This window comes from Antechinus flavipes, chromosome 1, assembly GCF_016432865.1.
Source record: "Antechinus flavipes isolate AdamAnt ecotype Samford, QLD, Australia chromosome 1, AdamAnt_v2, whole genome shotgun sequence".
NCBI classification, from domain to species: domain Eukaryota; kingdom Metazoa; phylum Chordata; class Mammalia; order Dasyuromorphia; family Dasyuridae; genus Antechinus; species Antechinus flavipes.
Window position 1 is genome coordinate 246,828,372 of NC_067398.1, and position 21,009 is coordinate 246,849,380.

The window sequence follows — 21,009 nt, forward strand, 5'->3', positions numbered from 1 at the left end:
GTCCAAACTTCTTGGGACAGGATCTGTTTTATTTTTTTGTCTTTGTATTCCCAGCAACTAGCTCACTTTGATGCACTAATAGTCACTTAATAAATCTTTGTGAAATTGAGTTAAATTATACTGTGTTATTTTTAGAAGCTGTTTTAAGATATCTTCAACTTAGGATTTGATGCTCCACAGCCATACTTCCACCTTCCATGGAAGACTATTGGTGTCAAAAGGATGAGCTTTTGTTTCAGGGAGAAGTTTAGTCATTAAAAGAACTACATGACTTCTCCAAAACAACCAGAACTCCTTCCTTTTGTTCAACTATAGACCCAGTTAATAGTCTGTTTGCAATATTCATCCCACATCTCTATATTCATACATGTGTTTTGTAGTTTAACCACCTTTCAAGAGTCTGGATGATAAGTTCTCTTAATTCTCTTGGTTTTTTCTTTGTGAGGAGATAAGCTAAACTGTTTTAGATGATTATGGATCTCTTTTAGAAGGTTTTGCAATTTGCTAAGACTTAACAAAATCAGACAAAGATTAGATTTGTGGTGTGGCTAGAACAGGTGAAAACATGGATAACCTGAGATAGTATGAAGGAGATCACCAAAAATTACAGTGACCCAGAAGTATGGTATGAGAAACAGCATGGCACTGTAGGTTGAGACCTCACCTCAAGGTGACCCTAGGCTGTGTCCCAAGCACCTCTCCAAGACTAAGTGGCACATTCTGTGCCAGCTGCTTTGGGGGGTTGGAATTTCCTCACCCTGTAGCTACCTACACTGATTAAAATCATAAGTTTGATCCTTTTCCCAGTAATAAAACAAGACTGAGGGGCCATGGATGGTGGCCCATATGTTCCACTGGTTCTTATGCATTGTAAAAAAAAAATAAATATATATATATGAAAAGACCCTTGCATGTGAACAGGTTCTCATGCTGAATTTGTGAGAGGACACAAACAAGGGCCCCCAAATAAACAGGTCTGGAGAGGCTACAGATTGCCTCATGGAAGGAAATGTCTTCATCTGTAAGTTCATATAGCTATTTCAGCAGTGAAGTTCTAAGCTATCTGTAGTTTGGGCTACTACATAGGCAACTGGAACTTGTATGTAATTGTAGGGCTGTCAACTGAAACATGATAGCAAAGACCTTAATTTTTGAGCAGTATGGTTCCCATATTACAGTAAGAAGGCTATCTTCCTCTGTTAATTGAGCATCCTTTGTAAGGTTAGTATTTGGAAGTTGGACCAGAAACATAGAACAAGGATTTCTATGTGAGAGAATAAGATGAATTTGAAAAACTTATAAAGAAAAAAGTTCTTTGCTTTTCCCATGTTCTCAGTTTTAGAGCAGAAGCCTAATCTCTACTCATATATTTGACTGCATTCATAGAAGAATAGTGTTTTGATTAAGAGAAGTAATTGTCTTATTTTGGGAATACAAGAACTGTATTGGAAGTATTGCATGTAGTTCTGAGAAGTGTATGCTTCAGGGGGCCATAACAGACTAAATGAGTGGCAACTAGAGAGATTGGATAGAAATCATTTCCATAAGGGAGATGATCATAGAAACGAGGAATGTTTATACTGAAAAAGAATAGATCCCAACTATTTGGATGGTTGTCCTCAGATATCTAAAGAGGTGTCATGCAAGAGAGGATATTTGTTCTGTATTTTTCTTACAGTTATAACAAGACCAATGGGTGAAACTTTCAGGGTAATAGATTTTTTTTAAATAGCTTTTTATTTACAAGATATATGCATGGGTAATTTTTCAGCATTGACAATTGCAAGACCTTTTGTTCCAACTTTTCCCCTCCTTCCCCCAGATGGCAGGTTGACCAATACATGTTAAATATGTTGATGTATAAGTTAAATACAATATATGTATACACGTCCAGACAATTATTTTGCTGTACAAAAAGAATCGGACTTTGAAATAGTGTACAATTAACCTATGAAGGAAATCAAAAGTGCAGGCAGACAAAAATAGAGGGATTGGGAATTCTATGTAGTGATTCATAGTCATCTCCCAGAGTTCTTTCACTGGATGTAGCTGAATTCAATTCATTACTGTTCTGTTAGAGCTGATTTGTTTATCTCATTGTTGAAGAGGGCCACATCCATTAAAATTGATCATCATATAGTATTGTTGTTGAAGTATATAATGATCTCCTGGTTCTGCTCATTTCACTCGGCATCAGATCATGTAAATCTCTCCAGGCCTTTCTGAAATCATCCTGCTGGTCGTTTCTTACAAAACAATAATATTCAGGGTAATAGATTTCAACAATGAATGTTCTTCTAAGCAATGACATAATTGTAAATCCTGAAAAAAAAAAATATAATCTCTGAGAAATTGAAGTGACAGATAATCCAGATGACTGTAAAGACATGCCTGGTGGGTGCAGATAAGATACAGGATTTGGCATAAAGGATATAACTGGGAAAAGGAAGGGTAGGCCATTGATGTAGCACAGATACATTTCAAATGGTTACCCAGAAACACCTGTTGGATTTTCTGGACGAATTGGTCAAAAATTGCACAAGATGAGAAGGCAAGAAAGGATTGTGAACTCCATTAATTGAAAAAAAAAACCCTATATTAGTAAGATCACACATCTTTTGAAATTCTTAAGTATTTCAAGAATGGTGTGGCTTCTATGTTATAAGTAATTATACCATTCTCACTGGAAATATTCAAGGTGAAGCTGGATTTCTCTCTATCAGAAATGTTTTAGAAAGGATTCCAATCTTGGGGAAAAACAAGCTTGCCATTCTATAGCTAAGATTTTTTTTGGTAGCAGGTTAAATCTTCTACATTATAGCTGGAGCATTTTCCTTTACCTGACTGCCTCTGTGAACCTCTATCACTATATCAAGAGCCTGCAAACTAGCCAACCTAAAGGCTAGATGTTAATTGATCTCTCTAAAAGTTACACAATAAAATGTGGTCTTTATTCAGTATCTGAAGTTCCTTAGAGAAGTAATCCTTCATTTCATTAACTTTCTTTAAATAAGCTAAGGGGGAACAAGCATCAGATGACAGCTAAATGTCTTTCCTAGTAAGGTCTCTTCTCAACTTTTATTATTTTTCTAGTTTCCACTTCTTTTGCCAATACCTTTTGAATTGATAATAATGACTTTCTAATATTTACTTTCCTTATTTGCCTACTACAACAGCCTGTCCTTTTTCTATTTTGAACTGATGTCTTTGTAGCCTTGGGCAATACAGTATTTGCTAATAATGGAATTAGCCCTGACACTTATTCTCCCCCTTTCCCTTCTGCAAATACTTCTGATGTCCTCTTCTGGCATATCCAGTGAATCTCATTCCATTTGTTCCATCTCCCATCAAAACTGGTTTGTGTATTCAGGACTAGCACAGTTTCCTTTGTTCCTATTAGGCAGCTGATTGTATTCAGAGGCAGCATCTGTTCTGGGCTGGTAAGAACAAAAACCATTCAGAAGCTCATCAAGTCATTAAAGTAAAACAATAGCTATACTGTCATCTGACCCTATTCTTCAGTTTAATTAACCCAAGTGGCAAAGCAAAATTTCCCAGAGTCATCTGGGAATTTGCTGTTCATGTTTTGGATGAAAATTTGGACTTTCCTGCTCTATATGTAAAAGAAGCTATAATTAAGGATCACTTGGGAGACCTACAGCTTTGTTTTAGCAAGCTGGAAGTTGAGAATTAGAAATTTTTTTTAAAGTTCTGTCTTGTTAGTTTTTGAAAACAGACTTGAAAAATGCAAATGCCATGAAATCTGAGGTCTCCTCCTCAAAAGAATTTAACCAATCCAGTCATGGCAGTAAAGTATTTCTTGTACTCACTTAGAATCATAGTGTCAAGGAAAATCCTTTCTATAGCACAGAGCACGATTACATTACATTATAATAGATCCTCACAGGATCCAAACATTCTGGGCACCTTATCAATGTGTTATACAAGAGGAAGAGTTTGTAAATACAAAGTTTTCATTTCTTAAAATTATTATCAAAAGCCACATTTACAAGAATACCAATCTGTGAGTTTGAGGTTACATAGTTGCTATAAAATCCATGACATTATGTTATGTTTTTAAACAAAACAGAAATTATGTTGGAAAGTTTTTTGGAGGGATGTTTTTACTGTTTTGGTTTGATTGGTTTGACTGTGAGAAACCACATTTGAACTTGAGAGAGGTGATAGGAAAACTATAATTCTCTTCTGCATACTCTTAATATTTTTATATGAAAGTTTGACACATGCACACACACTCCTAGAGAATCATAGAAATCAAATGAGAGTTAAATGACTTTCCTCTGTCTAGCCTTATTATTTTTCTTGCTTTTACTCCTTCTGCCAATAACCTTTGAATTGACAACATGATTTTCTGATGTTCTCCTTCCTCTTTGCCCAATATAAGATTTTTTTTTCTCTTTTAAACTGATATCTTTTTAGTCAAGTTGTAGGATTTAGAATAATGAAGGCCTTTACAGACACTTTTAGTGTGACACCATTGTAGTCACTATACAGTTTTCTAAGCCAAAACAATGGGGAGTCTTTCCTCCTTTTCCAAATATGGTGTACCAGTACTGGTACTTTAATAATGGTAAGTACTAATTGGTCTCCTCATTATTTCCTTTGAGTGTCAGCTGTATCTGACATTAAGTGTTTCCAAAGACAAAACTTTGCCCAAGCAAGGCTCAATAAATACATTATTGTATCTCTCTGGCTCAACAATTGAGTTGTAGAATAGAGGTGAACACTTTCTCATATGTTCTTTTCTAGTCTTTCTATCTTTCTCTTCCTTCCCTTTCTTTTTTTCTTTCCTTCCTTCCTTCTTTCTTTCCTTCCTTCCTTCCTTCCTTTCTGTCTCTTTCTCTTTCTTTTTTCAAGATAGAAAGGATTTCTAATTTTGTTTCTTAATGGAAAAGTTTCGGTGCTTGTTCAGTACTGAATCAAGCTTCTTCTTGGTAGAGTCAGGTATACACAAAGGGTCCTAAAAACATATAAGAGCATTGATTCATGTTTGAAATCTGTAACTAATTGCATTTGCTTCTGAATTTGACTAAATGAGGGAGATCAGGGGATGTAGCAGTATAACAATGAAGGAAAAGAGAAAATTTGAAAGGACTTGACAAAAAGTTTGGGAGGGGCAGAAATTTTGTTAGAAAGAGCTAAGTTTTGCCTTTCAACTTTTGTTCTTAAATTATATTTCAAGTATTGGTCTTTGATGAAGTGAGGCTATTAGAAGTAAATTGTCAATGATCGCTGAAACTGGACTATTTGCTAATTATTATTTATATTAATTAGCACAATTCAAACTATAAAGAAGAGATTTTTTATTAATTTTTTTATTATAGCTTTTTATTTACAAGATATATGTATGGGCAATTTTTCATCATTGACAATTGCAAAACCTTCTGTTCCAACTTTTCTCCTCCTCCCCCAAATGGCAGGTAGGCCAATACATGTTAAATATGTTAAAGTATATGTCAAATACTATATATGTACACATATCCATACAGTTATTTTGCTGCACAAGAAGAATCGGACTTTGAAATAATGTAAAATTAACCTGTGAAGGAAATCAAAAATGCAAATGGACAAAAAACAGAGAGATTGGAAATGCTATGTAGTGGTTCATACTCATTTAGAGAAGAGATTTTTATCTCCATAACAAGAATAACTTCTATTTCTATAATGATTTATTTAGATATTCTCTCATTTGATCCTTTAAAAGAGCTCTCGTGAGGAAGGTAACATAAGCATGAATATCCCATTTTACAAAGTAGGAAACTGAGTTTCAAGACAAATGATTTGCTTATAATCTTTCATGGTAAAATGGCAGTTTGTAAAGATGCCAGGTTAGAGTCTTCAGAGATCTTTATTTAGTCTGTTGATCCTAATCTGTTTGGAACCTAGGGTCCCTGCTATGAAAGTTCTAGGTGTCATAAAAGATATTTTCACAGTGGATTTGACTGTCTACAATAACTACTGCAGACCAGATTTGTTTTTTAATTTTGGAGAACACTTCATAGCACTGACTATTTTCATATCTGTTTGGTCAAATACAGCCAAATATTAAAAAGTATTGCAATAGGTTTTCAATTCATTATGACTGAAAAGGCTGGGCATTCACTTGGGCCAGAAAGGAAGAAGGAAATATAATCATTCTTTCTCAGAATAGTCCTTGTAGAAGAATTCTTGACATAAAGGTATTCGTGTATTTGACCCCTTTAATAGACTAGATACAAGTTGGAGCTAATCAAAGTCCCTGTAAAATCTCTTCTCTTGTTTCCTTCCCAAGTGCTTTGTCCAGCTTTCCTGCTGTGTTAGGCGCACAGCTGCATACTATTCCAGTTACTGGAGACTGTGTCTTTCCCCTACCCCCATTTCCTGTTGCAGGAGAAAGTCTGTGCCTGGTGTTACTCAGCCTCTCTGCAGCTGATCTGGGAATAATTTGAAACTAAACCCTTTGCTCTTTGGAAACCTTTCATGAAATCATCGCAAGGTTTATTAACAACAGCTGTGGCCATACATAATCTGGAGAGCAAACCCTCCCCCTTTATACTCCTCCCCCTCAAAAAAGAAAAGCACTGTAGTAGGAAATAGCAGTTGAATTATCACCTTTTTAAGAAAAAAGTCTTAAAACAAGAAAAATTCTCCATCTTTTCTTTGAGTACAGAAGAGGCTGATAGGCTCTTAAACTGTTGTCACCAGTAATTAGAGATTCTAGAGACAATACTGAATAAAAGAGTATTTTAGAAAGTTTTGATGAAACATCTGTGCTAAATGCACTTATATCTATTTTGCGAGACTTGGGCCCATGGTGATACACTGCCATAGTTCCTCTTCCTTAATTTTCTTTAGTCCAGATCCCAGCCTCATGGACAAGACTGCTGAGGTTGGTTTATTAAGGTTGATGGTTTTCAGTTTCTTTTTTCTACCTTTTTCTCTGGTGAACTGCCTCACTTTAGCACACTATACAGGAGAGTTGAATTTCTTCTAGAAGCTGAGCCACCACCTCTTTAGAATCCTGTCTGTAAAAAAAAACAACAACAACAAAATTTCAAAATGCAGTTAGCTTATCAGAGGCTTCTTAGTCTTTCTGTGTCCTGCTGAGCTCAAAGGGCCACAGTGAAAGGAAATGAAACCTTCTGCTTCTTGAGATGCAGCCAGCTCAATTCTTTATGTTAGAAGTCTCTTCCTGTTGAGAAGCTTGGTCAGAAAATATTTTAAACTTCGACTTTACTCTTTTAATTTCAGCATTTTATGGACCTATTGGGTTCTGTACATAATACTTCATTGAAGGGAGAGGCTTTCCTGTGTTATTGATATGCACATTCATTCAGGTATGTCTCTAATGAAGCCATGCTGAAATGTCATGGATTTCTCCCTAGTTTCAGGTTGGTAAGTCCCCTTCAGTCTTCTCCAAATATTTCCTATTTGTTCATGTTCTTGAAATCTTCTTACTAATAAACAGCAGAGAGAGTTTATTAAAATAATGATTCTTTAAGGTACACAAGCCAATTTCTTTATAATAACCCTGAGATGCGGTTCTTTTTTAACGAAACAAAGCTTCAGAGGCACTAAATGACTTGCTAACATTAACACAGATAGTAAACATCAAAGTTAGAATTAGAATGCAGTTTTATTTTGTTTTGTTTTTTGCCTCCAGTGCTATACCGTATCAATCTGTACTTTGCCTTCTTTCTCTAATCTTAATTTCCAGAAATAAACTACTGTACCTGATTTGGATTTTTCTCCCTAATGTTAAGAGTAAGAAAGCAAAGATTAGAACAGCTGAACAAAAACAGAGGAGATATGAATCATCATCTGAAGTTTAGAATTTGTTTTGTTACTTTCATAGTCCCTTCAGTGGGTCATTGACTTAAAAACTTTACTGACATCCCTAAGTAGTAAAGGGGAGGAAAGCAGCACTGGCATTTCTGGCCTCATTTTGGGAATGTACATCTGGATAGAAGATCCAAGAAATATCCCAGACTAGACGCATTCCCAAAGTGATGAAGACAGTTTGGAGATTGATCTCCTGAATGGCCACAGAATTGAGTGAAAGCCAGGATTCCCATAAAAAAACCATTTATGCAATAACGCTATTCCAGACTCATAGCTTCCCTGGTACTCATTCAGAATCAAACAAGCTGTTGTGCAGGAAGCAAGAGAAGTTCACTGAGGCATATTCCTCTTGGCATTTAAGTCACTTGGTAACCTGTTGAAAAATTATTTGAGGCAAGAAAACACTCCAACCAAGGCCACTATTGGGAGAGGAGAAATAATGTACAAGTTGGCAGCATTTGAAAATTTCATAGCCAAGTGAATCAGTAAATCTTTTGTGTCAGGAATATGATTTTTAGAAGGTAGTGATTGTAGTCTGGTTCAGGAAATGAATCCCATCAAAATAAAAATGATTAAGCTTCTGAGTGGACTTTCTGTTTTAATATCAGCCTATCTCCTGAATTGTAGTACTCTCTTCCTCTTAATTTTGGTACATCTTCACACTTATGATAAATAAAGTTTCTTTCCCCCAGGAGAGCAAGAAATGTCTTATAATTTCAAAGTAGACTGCTTTTTGTGGAATGAATCAGATCGAAAAAAAAGTCTCATCTTTTACATTGGTTAAAGAGAACATGCATACTATATCTCTGCAGTTTTTTTCCTCCATGACCCATTAAATAATAGTTTTTTACTTGTTAGCAATAGGGAAAGCTTATCCAAATACCACAGGGAATGTGAAGCATTTTCTTCCCCTTTGTCTTTATCATGAAAAAGACAATAGATAGCAATTTGCTCCACTCAGAAAGGGTAGGATAAGAGTGTTATCATCATTGCCTGGCCCTTTATTGTGAAAGAAAAAGGAGTCAAAAACATTAGACTTTTTCTTTTCCCCCTCCTATAGCTTGCTCAGTCAAATGTCCCAGGTTTTCTTTTTATGTTTGTTAAAAATTGAACTTTTCTTCTAAATGTGCCCAACATGAAATATGGTATGCAAGGGATACCAGGAAATATTCCCTTAAGATTTTAAAAAGTCCTTTCCAGGGAAAGGAATCAATAGGCCCCATCTGACAGTTAAACATATACAAATTAAGTAACAAGACCAAAGAACATTTTGGAAACAGGAATCACTACAAGTCCCAATAGTTCATTATTGAACATTATTCCAAACTGCTTCCACTCTTGGTTTATAGAACTAAAAATAAAATAGATTCTGGAAACTTTAAGGTTGTGTTTGTAGTAATGTATAAAAAACATATCTGTTAACCATCCCTTATTCATTCATTCATTTCATCCACTGCTAAATATGCAGTGTCCTTTGACTCAATAAGGGAAGCTTGAAATCTGCTATTTATGTTCCAAACTTTATTTAGAAACATACACAAAATTTATTGTAAAATTGATTCCATAAAATTAAAATTCCATTTTATGACTGTAATTAAAATATGAGGAAGCACCACTCAAAGCTTAAAATGGCCTTATTCAGCTATCAGTTGGGATGATTAAAAGCAAAGTAAAAAATATGAAAGAGGTTTTTTGTCTCCTCCCTTCTCCTCCTAAAAAGTAAAGAATGTACTTTCCCCAAGACAATAGAATTTATCCATCGCCACTCTTAAGGAGAAAGCTGAAATAGTAAATCAAGCATCACTTGAAGCATGTTGCTCTGTCAGGTTAATAGCACAAGCCAGCAGATCCATTCTGGGAAGTTTTTAGAAATCTAAACATATAAAACCATTTATGCAAGTACCTCAGATACACTTGAGAGAATGCTTAAAGGGAAAAATTGGATGTGTTCACTGAAGAATTTGTCAGGAACAGTTGGACTTGTCATGAAAATATCACTAGTGATCAAAGCCAATCAGATGCCATGTGTGCGTCTATCCGTTCCCTAGCTCAGTGGTGCCTGGCACTTTCCCATGTGTGAGTATGTATAGACCTTGGAACTCTACAGAGAAAAAAAGCTCTTTTTCCTTCCTCACACTTTAGTGATTCTGTCAAAAGCATCATGTGACAGTATACGATTTTGCTACTGGAAAAATGTGGTTTGTCTACTGATGCTGACTGCTGGGAAATTGCTGTTAGAATGATATTCAGAAAGTAGAGGCTTGCTATATCCCTGCAAACTCACAGCTGATTCTTAGTTAAAGTTGAAATTATAATTAACAAAGTCATTTAAAATCAAATTAGATGGTAGTAAGAACTCCTTTAGAGAATGTGTCTCTTTTTTCTTCTGGAAAACTATCTTGATAAAGCTAGTAACCAAGAAAAAGATAATTAGGAAGGCAACAATCAAAATACATTTCTTATCATAAGCAGTCTTGGCATTTGTGTCACTCAGGATACCTGGAGTGAACTGTTGGTGCTATCTATTCAACCTCTATTTCTACCTTTTTCCTCTATCCCTTTGATTTACTTTTTTTTTCTATTGCCCTTTCTGCTGTATTTTCTGCCTGCCAGTCTTAGAGAGTTGCTTTAGTCCTGTTGGTGGCACTCACATCTCAAGTTTGAAATCCCTCATTTAGGTAATTGTCTAACTTCCTTGACATTTATGTAGTGACCTGAACCAAAATTGGAGTCTATTCTCAATTTGCCTATAGCTGTGTTTCATCAAGTTGATAGAACTCCTGTGCCAAAGGGAGGGCAGCTAATAAAATGCTTAGTGTGCTTTTATCTTTGTCCTATTTGAGTTTGAATTCTATCCCTCTTATCTTTCTTTTGAAGCATAGTACATATGTTACTAAGAATCATATACTTTTTCAAGTGTAATAGTCACCTCACTTAACTCCCTTCCCTACCCCCACTCTCTTTGTTTTACAGAGGAGGGAACTGAGGTCTCTAGAGTGAAGAAGACATGCCTATGGTACATCCACTGGTAAACGTCCAGAACTCAAAGTTCCTGACTCCCAGTAGAGTGCTTTTGCACCTACACTACGCTGCTGCCTAGTTTTACTGTTGGTAGTTAATAGGGAAAAGTCCTCCTACAAAATATAATGGCACACTTTCCACAAATACTAATCTCTTTCTAATTAATATTTGTGTTTTAAGGCATTCTCCATCCTAAGCTTTCTTCATATGTTGATATCTAACAACTAATATATTTCTGCCATTTAGTATATGCTCATATCTCCATGACTTTAATGCAGTTAAGTTATTGCAGAACAAAGGTTTAAGACTTATTAAGTTTAACTGTTAAAAGCAACACTCCAAAGCTATTCCTAGAACCTAAATATTTAATGCAGGGTTGGCATTTAAAAGTTTAATAGGTTTTTTTCAAATCAGTTACAAGGGCTAAATAGCAACCTATAAGTCTTATATATGGAACTGTAAGAATTAGATTTAGCCGTAGTACTTTGAAATAATTTTACTTGTTACTAAACACAAAAGTGAAGAGTTGGCATATAACAAGTAAAATCTTTCTCACTGCCATGCTGAAGTTGTAGGAACTATGATAAATCCACTCCCTTTCAAAATGTAAACCTGTAAAAATGTAAGCTGGCCAAAGAGAATTTTTCTAGCTACTATTATAGCTTTCTCTGCATTTCGCTTTTGTGCCTGTTCTGTTCTGTTTTGTGCCCCAACTATTCTTGGGGAGTCCAGTTCTTTAAGGCACTTCCAGATAATCGTATAATCCCAGAGAAAGTAATAAGAGCATGGCAATGGAAAAATCACTAAGAATGTTAAGACTAAACATCATGGGCCCAGAGGAAGAATCTGTATACAAAACCAACTTCCAGACCAAGATTTCTGGAGAAGAGAATTCTTAGTTCCTATTCCTGGGAGAGGAGCCCTAGGATGATATAGGAGCTTCAACTAAGGAATAAGAAAGGGATCATGTTAACCAGATAATGGAGCAAACCTGGACCTTACTTTTTACTAGTACTGTGAATTTTATGGACTGTGAAGATGATTATCCTCATCTTGGTTTTGGGATCCAGCTTCCTTCAACTTTTAAACCCCCAGTTTTATTCTCTTCCCCTCTTTTCTTTCCCACCCATCTGCTCACCTGCTTAAAACCTTCCTCTCTGGGGAATCAAGGGAAACAGAAGAGCCTAGTAGTAGCCATCTCTTCCCTAGCTCCTTACTTTCCTAAAACAAGCATAGGACTTCCTCCTCCAAGAGGCAGAAAGCAGAATTTCCATTGTAAAAGATTTCCCTCTCCCACAAACCTTCTAACCAGCTTGTTAGAAATACTTCTTCCAGATATACTTTGTCAGTTTAGTCAAAGATAGACCCCATTTCACACAGACAAATGACCGGTTTGGCAAAAGCACCTTTTGTACCTGTGAATACTTGTGTACAACCAGACCTCTGGACCAGGAGTTTTAGATTCTTGAGGGCTTTTCTTAAATCAACCTTTATCTCAAACTCTAAAGTGTTTTATAGCCAAATTAATTAAGTAAATGATAATACTCTGATTTCTTTTCAGATCATATAAATCTTTTGCCTTCTAATTACGTAAATTGTTTCACTTAAACCTCTAGATGTATTGTACCAGCTTTTTGGGCTAAGGAAAAAAGCAAAAACAAAATTGGGCACTTCACAAATAGATGTTAGCATGAACTGTCATTCAAACTGGTAGCTCTGGTCTAGCTACCTCAACTCCTTGCAGAAATGGAATTCTGCTGTTGGATCCATTATTCCTTCACAAGGCTGATTGTGACTGGTTTGTGTATGAGCAGGGTTACAATGTAGAATATCTGCCAGGACAGGGCAAGAGATGGGATTTGGGGAGGATAGGGCTTAAGTTGTTAATACTGGTTTGGTTAATAAATAGAAGAAAATTCTAGACACGTCTGTCACCCAGCCAGATTATCTAGTGCAACAGGGTATGTTACCCTAATCCATTATGCCACTTTATTCCAGCCAAAGCTATAGTCTGAGTATAACTTGCCATTGGAAGAACTAACAAGCTTATTTTTCTTGTCGGGTCATTTCAGTAGTGTTTGATTCTTCATGACCCCATTTGGGATTTTCTTGGCAAAGATATTGGAGTTGCTTACCATTTCCTTCTCCAGCTCATTTTACAGATGAGGAACTGAGGCAAACAGGGTAAAGTGACTTGCCCGGGGTCACACAGCTAGTAAGTATCTGAGGTCAAATTTGAACTTGAGTCTTCCTGACTCCAGGCTGACTATCCACTACACTGCCTAACTGCCCCACTAATAAGTTCACCAATTCTTTTATTTTTTAGGAAGATGATGAGAAGCTCATCCAAGAAATTCAGAAGGAGGCTGAAGAGGAGCAAAAGAAGAAAAATGGAGGCAAGTTTTTCAGTCTAGCCTAAATCTGTGTAGAGGATTGAGGGTGAATTATTTCTTTTCTAAATTAATTATTTTTCCAACAGAAATCCATCTTTTCTTCCCAGTTTCCTCCTCTTCCCTTTTTCCCAAACCCCAAATGGAGAAAGCAAGAAAAACAAAACCTCTGTTATAAACATATAGAGTCAGGATAAACAAATTTCCACACTAGCCAGGTCAAAAAAAAAAAAAAAATCACATCTCAATCTATATTCTTGACTCCATCATTTGTTAAGAGGTGGGTATTTTATTTCATCATGGATCCTCTGAAATCATGGCTGATCATTGATCAGAGTTCCTAAGTCTTTCTCCTAAATCATCCCCTTCTTTATTTCTTATACCACAATAGTATTCCATTACAATCACATACCACAATTTGTTTATCCATTCCCCAGTTAATGGACACTCTCTTAGTTTTCAGTTCTTTGCTACTACACAAAAAAAAAGTTGCTGTAAGTATTTTTGTACATATGAATCCTTTTCCTTTTTCTTTGAGCTCTTTGGTATATAGGCTTAGTAACAGTATGACTAAGTCAAAAGATATGTCCAATTTAATTGTATCCTGTTTTGGGGGCATAATTTCAAATTGCTCTCAATAATGCTCTCAACAGCAGCTGGATGAGTTCATAGCTCCAGCCACAGTGCATTAATGTGCCCATAGCCTTAAACATTAATGTGTGTGAATTATAAAGGAAAGACTGGAAACACTCATTCTAACTGGAGTCAGCCTTTCCTGATTAGATCTTCACAAGCCCAGGTTTGCTGAGGCAAGCTCAACTGAATCTACATATATAAAATAATTTATATATGGTGTCAACATAATATGAAACTAGTTTGAGTCATGGGGGTAATTTGGGGGATAACACCTTCCTTCAACTAGTAGATAGTGTCTTTTTGGTACTTACAGAACCAGTAGTACAGAAATTGCTCCATTGGGAACATATCTTCTTCAAATGAGGGTGGATTTAATTATGGGGAAAAACTAAGAACCATGTAGAATCAAAGCTGTGATATACACACACAGTAGTAGATTAAGGATTAAGCCAGTTGAAATTAAGGATTTTGTCCAGAATGAATTTTGGCTCCAAAGTAATAACCTGTGACTTTTGTATAACTTGTGGATTGGTTCTGAAAGTAGTTCCCATTAGAATATCATTTGCTCTTTGTATCTGTCTCTAGTGCCTGACATATTCCTTAATACATAGGGATCACTTAATAAATACTCGGTGAGCTGGATTGATTTGAAATATTTTTCCCCTGAGGCAACTGGGGTTAAGTGACTTGCCCAGGGTCACACAGCTAGGCAGTGTTACAGTCCTGAGGGCAGATTTGAACTCAGGTCCTCCTGACTTCGGGGCTGGTGCTCTATCTAATCTATTCAGGGCAGTGAGGTGGTGCTGCCCTGAGCTGGATTGATTTGAAAGAAGAAACTTTGAGACTCAGAGTTGGAAGGAACTTCAGAACTTACCTTTTTTCATCACTAGTAAAACTAATATATGGCTTCCCAAGATCAATATTTTGAACATCTGCACTCATCTGGGTACGTGTGTTCTGTAGTATTTGCTATGGAGCCATTTTCATTATCTTACATAGTCTCATCTGATCTTCATATATAGGAGCCATGCATACACTCAGAGCCAAGTCACAGCCCCTGGAAGAGGTAACCTTTTCTCTTAGAACAACTGAGGCCTGAGTTTTGACTTGTCTTTTTTTCTAAAAATTACCTCTCCTTTTCAGAGAACAACTTCAAAAGGATTGGGCCCCCCATGGAGGCAGCTCCTGAAAAACTCCAGAGGATTGAAGTCATCCCAAGACCTGTTCCACAAAATCTTCACCAAGCCAGGATCCCTCCTTATCCCTTTGTTCACCCACCTTTTGCTCTGCCTCCTGTCCGTCCCATGTTCAACAATATTCCCCTCAATTTAGGCCCCATCCCTGCCCCCTATGTTCCTCCTCTGCCAAATATGCGAGTGAACTATGAATTTCCCCCAATCAATGTCCCACTGGAGCACAACTTACCTATGCACTTTGGTCCTCAGCCACGCCATCGGTTTTGACAAGTGGGATAGATATCTGAAGTGGAAGCACTGCCGAGGAGGGCCATCCTGTGTTAACAACTCTCCTCCTAACTCCCTTCATTATTCCACAGAACTGAAAGGAGCAGCCTGAAAATCTCCCCCAGTTAAATTTCATGGTGGGGAGGGGGGTGGGGGGGGGGTGTGTGTGTTAAAGATACACAGCCTAGTTCAGATGTTTACCCCACTTTTTTCCCCTAAAACTAGTAACTGCTGCTGAGCCCATAGAGGTGGAAGTTTACAGATTGGGCTGCCAAACATGACTAATTTGGGGCCAATTTTCCTTTTCTTTGATAGTGTTAGTAGAGAGACCTCCCTAGGCCCCAAAATCTCCCCAGAGTCCCCTTTCTCTGTCTCTGTCTGTTTCTGTCTCTTTCTGTCTTTCTCTCTGTCTTTCTCTCTCCCTCCCTTTCCCTCTCTACCTATCTTGCCTTTTTCTGTATTTAAAAGTGTAAGTAGTCCACTGCTCTTTTAAGTACAGCTAAGGAGAATAGAAGAGCCCAGCATTCCTTGGATACCAGTAACAGGATTTGCCTTTTTGATTTTGGGCTCAAAGATTTCAGGAAGGAGAGGGAAGTAAAATCTATCCTGCCAGAAAATGACCAGCACAGCACATAACTTGTCAGTAAGCATGACAACCCTGTGCTGTCTATTAATTCTTCAGAAATTGTCCTAAAGGAGACAGAGTGATGTGAAAGAAAAGCCACTTTACCTGTCCCTGATCAAAACAGACAAGAACAAAGTCTCACCACAGGAAAGGAGAACTTTATAAGTTTTCTAATTAAATTGGGACTTGTACTTTCCTAGTTAATTAAAATATGAAAGTACATTCAAGACAATTCATACGTTGAAGAGAGAGAAGATAGGTGGTGGTTCATTAGGAACTCCCCTTATGATGAATGGCCAATGTCTGCACTCTTTTTAATAAGAGTACAAAGGACCACACTTTGCAATGAGATGTTGACCTCCAATTGCAGATCAGTGGGTAACCAGGTGTAATTAAGGAAGGTAAATGATCTTCCTGCGTCTTAGCTCAGCACCTCCAGGTTGAGCAGAATAAGACTCTACTGCTTACTTTAGGCTAAAAAAAATTATACTAGTACTTTCTCAAGCACTCCTGTCTGAATCTTCTAGGAAGAGACACTGCTACTCATCCTGCGCTCCATCAGCCATGGAGTTAAAGCCCCAGTCCCGTTGTAACTTTGCCAAGAGTGCCCTCTTCTCGTTCTGGGAATGAGTGGAGTGGTCCCAGCCATATCAGCTTTGTCACATAATCAAAAGGAAGGGGGCTTACTGGATAGTCAAATGAATATTCCCTCCTCTGAGTAGGGAAAGATGTTAATGACTGGTACTTTATAAAGACAAGAGGCTTCACAGATGAAAAGGTTGAGATTCCTAAATACTGGTGCTGGATTTCATCTTACCTCTTGAGTGTGAAACTTGCACTATAAGTATAGTTCATCCAGAAAGGTTTTCTTTCTTCCCTTCAACCCCACACCATCTCCCCTTTCTACTGCCTCAAAAAAAAAAAAAAATACTAAATAATAATATTACTGTTTGGGACTTTGGAAATAAACTTCTGACTTGATTTGTTTGCCCCATTCTTCTCCGATTATCTATACCCCACTGGTCCTTATTTCCTGGAAAATCCACTTTTCTAGAATCAGCTCTTCCAATCTAGGTTACTACAAAGAGCTGGTCCTAAACTTCTTTAGTTGTATTGAAAGATTTCTCCCAGTATTTACTTGGAACAGTCAATGTCTGGATTGTAGCATTGCTCTCTATGGACTTCCCCTTGACTCTTCTGCCTAGTTCTGGGATAATCTTTGGTGACATCAGAACCACATGATTAACTATTTCTCAACTTTTGCTGCTAAGTTTTGTTTATATATTGAGAAAGGAGGAAAAGTCTATATAGGGATGTAAATTTCTGAATGCTGCTTAGCTGGTCTTTATTCAGGTTAAAACTGCACCTTACCCTAAAAGATGTTCCCTTGGACAGCCAGGGGCAGGCAGGCCAGCGTGCTGTTACACTGTACTTAAAGAGGGGCGGGAGAGAAGACTGAGCATCCCTCTTCTTTTTTGTGTATCTAATTTCCTCTTGATGTTAATGTGATAAGTGCTCATGTGTAGGTCTTAGTTATTAACATTCTGAAGTCTTTGCCTCTGGAAAAGTCTTGGCTTCTGGCTCTAGAATATAGCTTGCAGTTTAGGCTTTAGAACCTGTGGTACTTCCTGCTACAGCTTTCTCCAAACTTAGTTTGGAAGACTGGCCTATGGCAATGATATTTTAGTCACAGAACGAGCCATTTTACTTGCAAGGGTCCAACTAGTAGCTTTCCCCTACTTCCATTGCCTGCTGAATAGCTTACTTTTCCTTCCCTACAATTTCTCCCACCCAACAGATTTGGAAAATTATTTTCCTTTTTCCCTTTTGCCATCAGCTTTCTATGTATAAGCTAAAACATCTTGTTGCCAATCCACTTGCTTCAATTCCCCTAGTGAATCCAGCACAACAGTTACTGGGGTCTGCTGGAGGCTTTACTCTTAAATGTTAGATTCCCCCCAAAACAAAAAACAAACAAACAAAAAAAAAAAAAAAAAAACAAATGTTCAATGGAAATGTGTGTGTCATTATACTCCTATTTCAGGCATCATTGCCACAACAATAAAGGCCTCCCTGTTACTAGCAAAGATATTTTAACAACTATGCCTGTTGGCATTGATACGTCAAGCACCTAACATGGATATGAAATCAGGGGACTTTGGACAAGAAAACATTTCCTTGTTATCCAGAATAGAGCTATCTGATTTACTAGTGATTGAGATGTCATGCATCAACCAATTAATTGTGCTGTGAAGATCAGAAAGAAAACAATCCCCTTTCCAAAGAAATGCCTTTTCATTCTTCTGCCTTTCCAAATGATGATCTAGTAAGACTCAGTTTTTGAAGAGTGAAAGTTATAACTGGTTCAAGAGATGTGACAGATGAGAGAGCAGGGAAGAATTTTGAAAGGAGGGCTTAAGATCCAGATTTGTATCTGTATCTGTAGGAAGAACTTTAGGTTCTCTTCCTTCTCCTCAGGTGCAATTGTTTCCTTACAGATTTCCATCTGATGATCATTTTTGAGGGACATTTGTCTGCCTGAGGTCCAGCCCTAATAACCAGTGCCTTTTCCATCGGTATTTTTGTGACATACATCATGTGTCACGGATGTGCCTTCCGGGGCAATAGATTGATTTATTTCTGAGCACAGGAACTCATTAAGAATTCTTAAAATAAGGTTCCCCCAGTAACTCCTTTGTGACAATGGTTGTAGGGACCATGGAGGAGGATTTCAGAATTGGAAAGTCACTGAGCCAGGATTTTCTTTTCAGCAAGCTGCCCCATCCAGATTGAAGTGTCGGTTTTCCATCGACAGTGTTTGTTTTTGCCCTAAATCTCATGTGTGAGGAGGTATATGCATGCACCTACATGCGTATGCTGTCCAGCTAGCTGTGCTGTAGATTCAGAAGGCAGTATGTGGCAAGTGACATGTGCAAAACCGCCCGAGAGGAGTGAGTCCAATGAGCCATCACCTTCATTAAACCATTTACCTTATAGTTTGTGTTCATTTACATTGCTTTGCAGTGTGTATATGTTAATGTGTTAAATTTGGGGAATGAGACAAAAACATTTGGCTCTAGAACAGTTGGGGAAAGGTGGATAATTTTTAGGGTGGCATATGGAAGACAGGCCTGCGCAAAGCCTGGACAAACCCTTCCCTATCCTTGGAAACCACTGCTTTGGCTGTTTCGATTTGTGTGTAGTTGTGCTCTCTTAGCTGGGAATAATGCTTGACATCCACCATTGATTCTACTCAAAATGTTGAAGCGACATGATGATGTGCAAAGAGCACAGGATTTGGAGTCGGGAGACCTGGATTCAATCCTGGCACTGCCTGTGTGACGTTATGCAAGTCACGTGACCTTGCTGGGTCTCAGATTCCTCATCTGTAAAATGATGGGGTTGGGCTAGGTGACTTTTTTGGTCCCTCCTAACTCTAAGTCTTCTTGGTGATGAACTCTTGCAGTCTGCAACAGGAAATCCCAACAGCCGACTTGACTTAACTCTGCTCATGCTCCAGATGATACTTGGATTTTAAGCAGACAGAAACTCTTTTTCCTTATTGTTAGCTACCTAGTTTTATAAAACTTGCAGAGTGAATATTTCCAAGTCACAGATGAGGTGGGGGAGCTTCAATGAATTGAAAAGGAATTGGGCAAGTGATTGTTTTTGATGGTGTGGTCACTACCACCTAGTTATAGGATTGCCTTGTTCTGTTTGTCAGTGGGAACAATTTTCTCTGAGCTAGAACTCATTCTCTCCCAGGGCTCGCTCTGGGAGGCATATTGTCGTAGAGAATCGTCTCTCTGCCCTGCACTATAGTAAGGGGTTATTGAAGAGGCCAAAGAAATCTGATCCCATCCCACTGGCAGGCAATCATGTGCACAGATAAAAATGACAGGAAGTCCAAAGTGATTAGCCCAGCTCCTGGAAAATAAAGCAAAAGCAAACAAAAGCCCTCCTGATCTTGCAGGCTCTGCATTGTACAATTTGGTTTCTTTTATGCCACAGTCATGACTGTCTAGCTCTCAGACTGAGGCAGCTGCCTGCAGGAAAGGTCTCCACAGTGAGCAAGGCTCCACCCTTCCCCAGTTAGAGTTCCATTTTACTTGCCTTAATGGTGGAAAGAGGAATTTAGTATTTGCACTTAGCAAAACATTTTAAAACTGTAAAGAATTGTGCATGACCTACAACTTTGTATAACAATAGATGAAAATGAATAGGTGGTTTATTAAAAATAAATATTTTTCTTTACCTTCTGGTAGTATAAAATAATAAAATAAAAGCTGTTATGTTTTCTTGTGTGTAAAAAGTCTGTATTATATGTAATTTGGATTTTTTTGTAAATAAATTTTTGTGCACTCTGACTATTTGTGATTTGTTCTTACCCCAGGAGGAAAATGAAATTGCTGAGTGCTATCATAGCAGTTAATTATAGGTGGCAGCTAACAGGGGGAAGTTGATGCCCCTGTTTTGCCAAATTTCCTTGGAAATGATTACAAATTCCAAAGAAAATATTTGCTTGTCTTTGAGTTAAAAATGAAGAATTTGGGCTTTTAAAAAGAAAACTGAAGGCTTTGACCCTGATGGTAACAAGACCAAGGATTTATCCATGCACAGCTGAGTAAATTTTTCCACCTTTGCTATTCCCAATGTGAGAAAATAAAACAGGTGAAATAAATTTTATGGTAATTTGTCTTGATTTCTAAAGAAGCTCAGTTTGGAGATCAAATGTTTGGCTTTTCCTCTCATTTACACTGGGGCCCTTTCAAGGCTTTTACAGGGAGTTCTAATGAGGCTGTATAGTTTATGCATGCCCTTGGTTCAAAAGCTAGCTAGAAACCTTCACACAGACTCCTCAAAGCAGAACACAACTTGCAGATTCTTATTTCTGAGCTTAAAATGAGGATGGAAAAAGTGAACGAATCACATCTGGCACATGAAACTAAATAGACTAAAGTGGGGAAAGACGAAACTATTGGGGAAGGAGGGGAGAGGATGAGATAGCCAGAATTTGAGAATTAAGACAGTG

General features: G+C 37.6%; 1 protein-coding gene across 1 annotated transcript in view; it reads left to right on the forward strand.

Moving 5' to 3' along the window:
* RNF216 (ring finger protein 216) overlaps window positions 1-20,344 on the forward strand; it is a 183,274-nt gene extending 162,930 nt beyond the window's left edge. The window contains exons 16-17 of the mRNA XM_051999841.1: window positions 13,190-13,259; window positions 15,033-20,344. Of these exons, the coding sequence (XP_051855801.1) occupies window positions 13,190-13,259; window positions 15,033-15,352 (390 nt within the window). The 3' untranslated portion in view covers window positions 15,353-20,344. The remainder of the gene's footprint in view (window positions 1-13,189; window positions 13,260-15,032) is intronic.
* The last annotated feature ends 665 nt before the right edge of the window (window positions 20,345-21,009 follow it).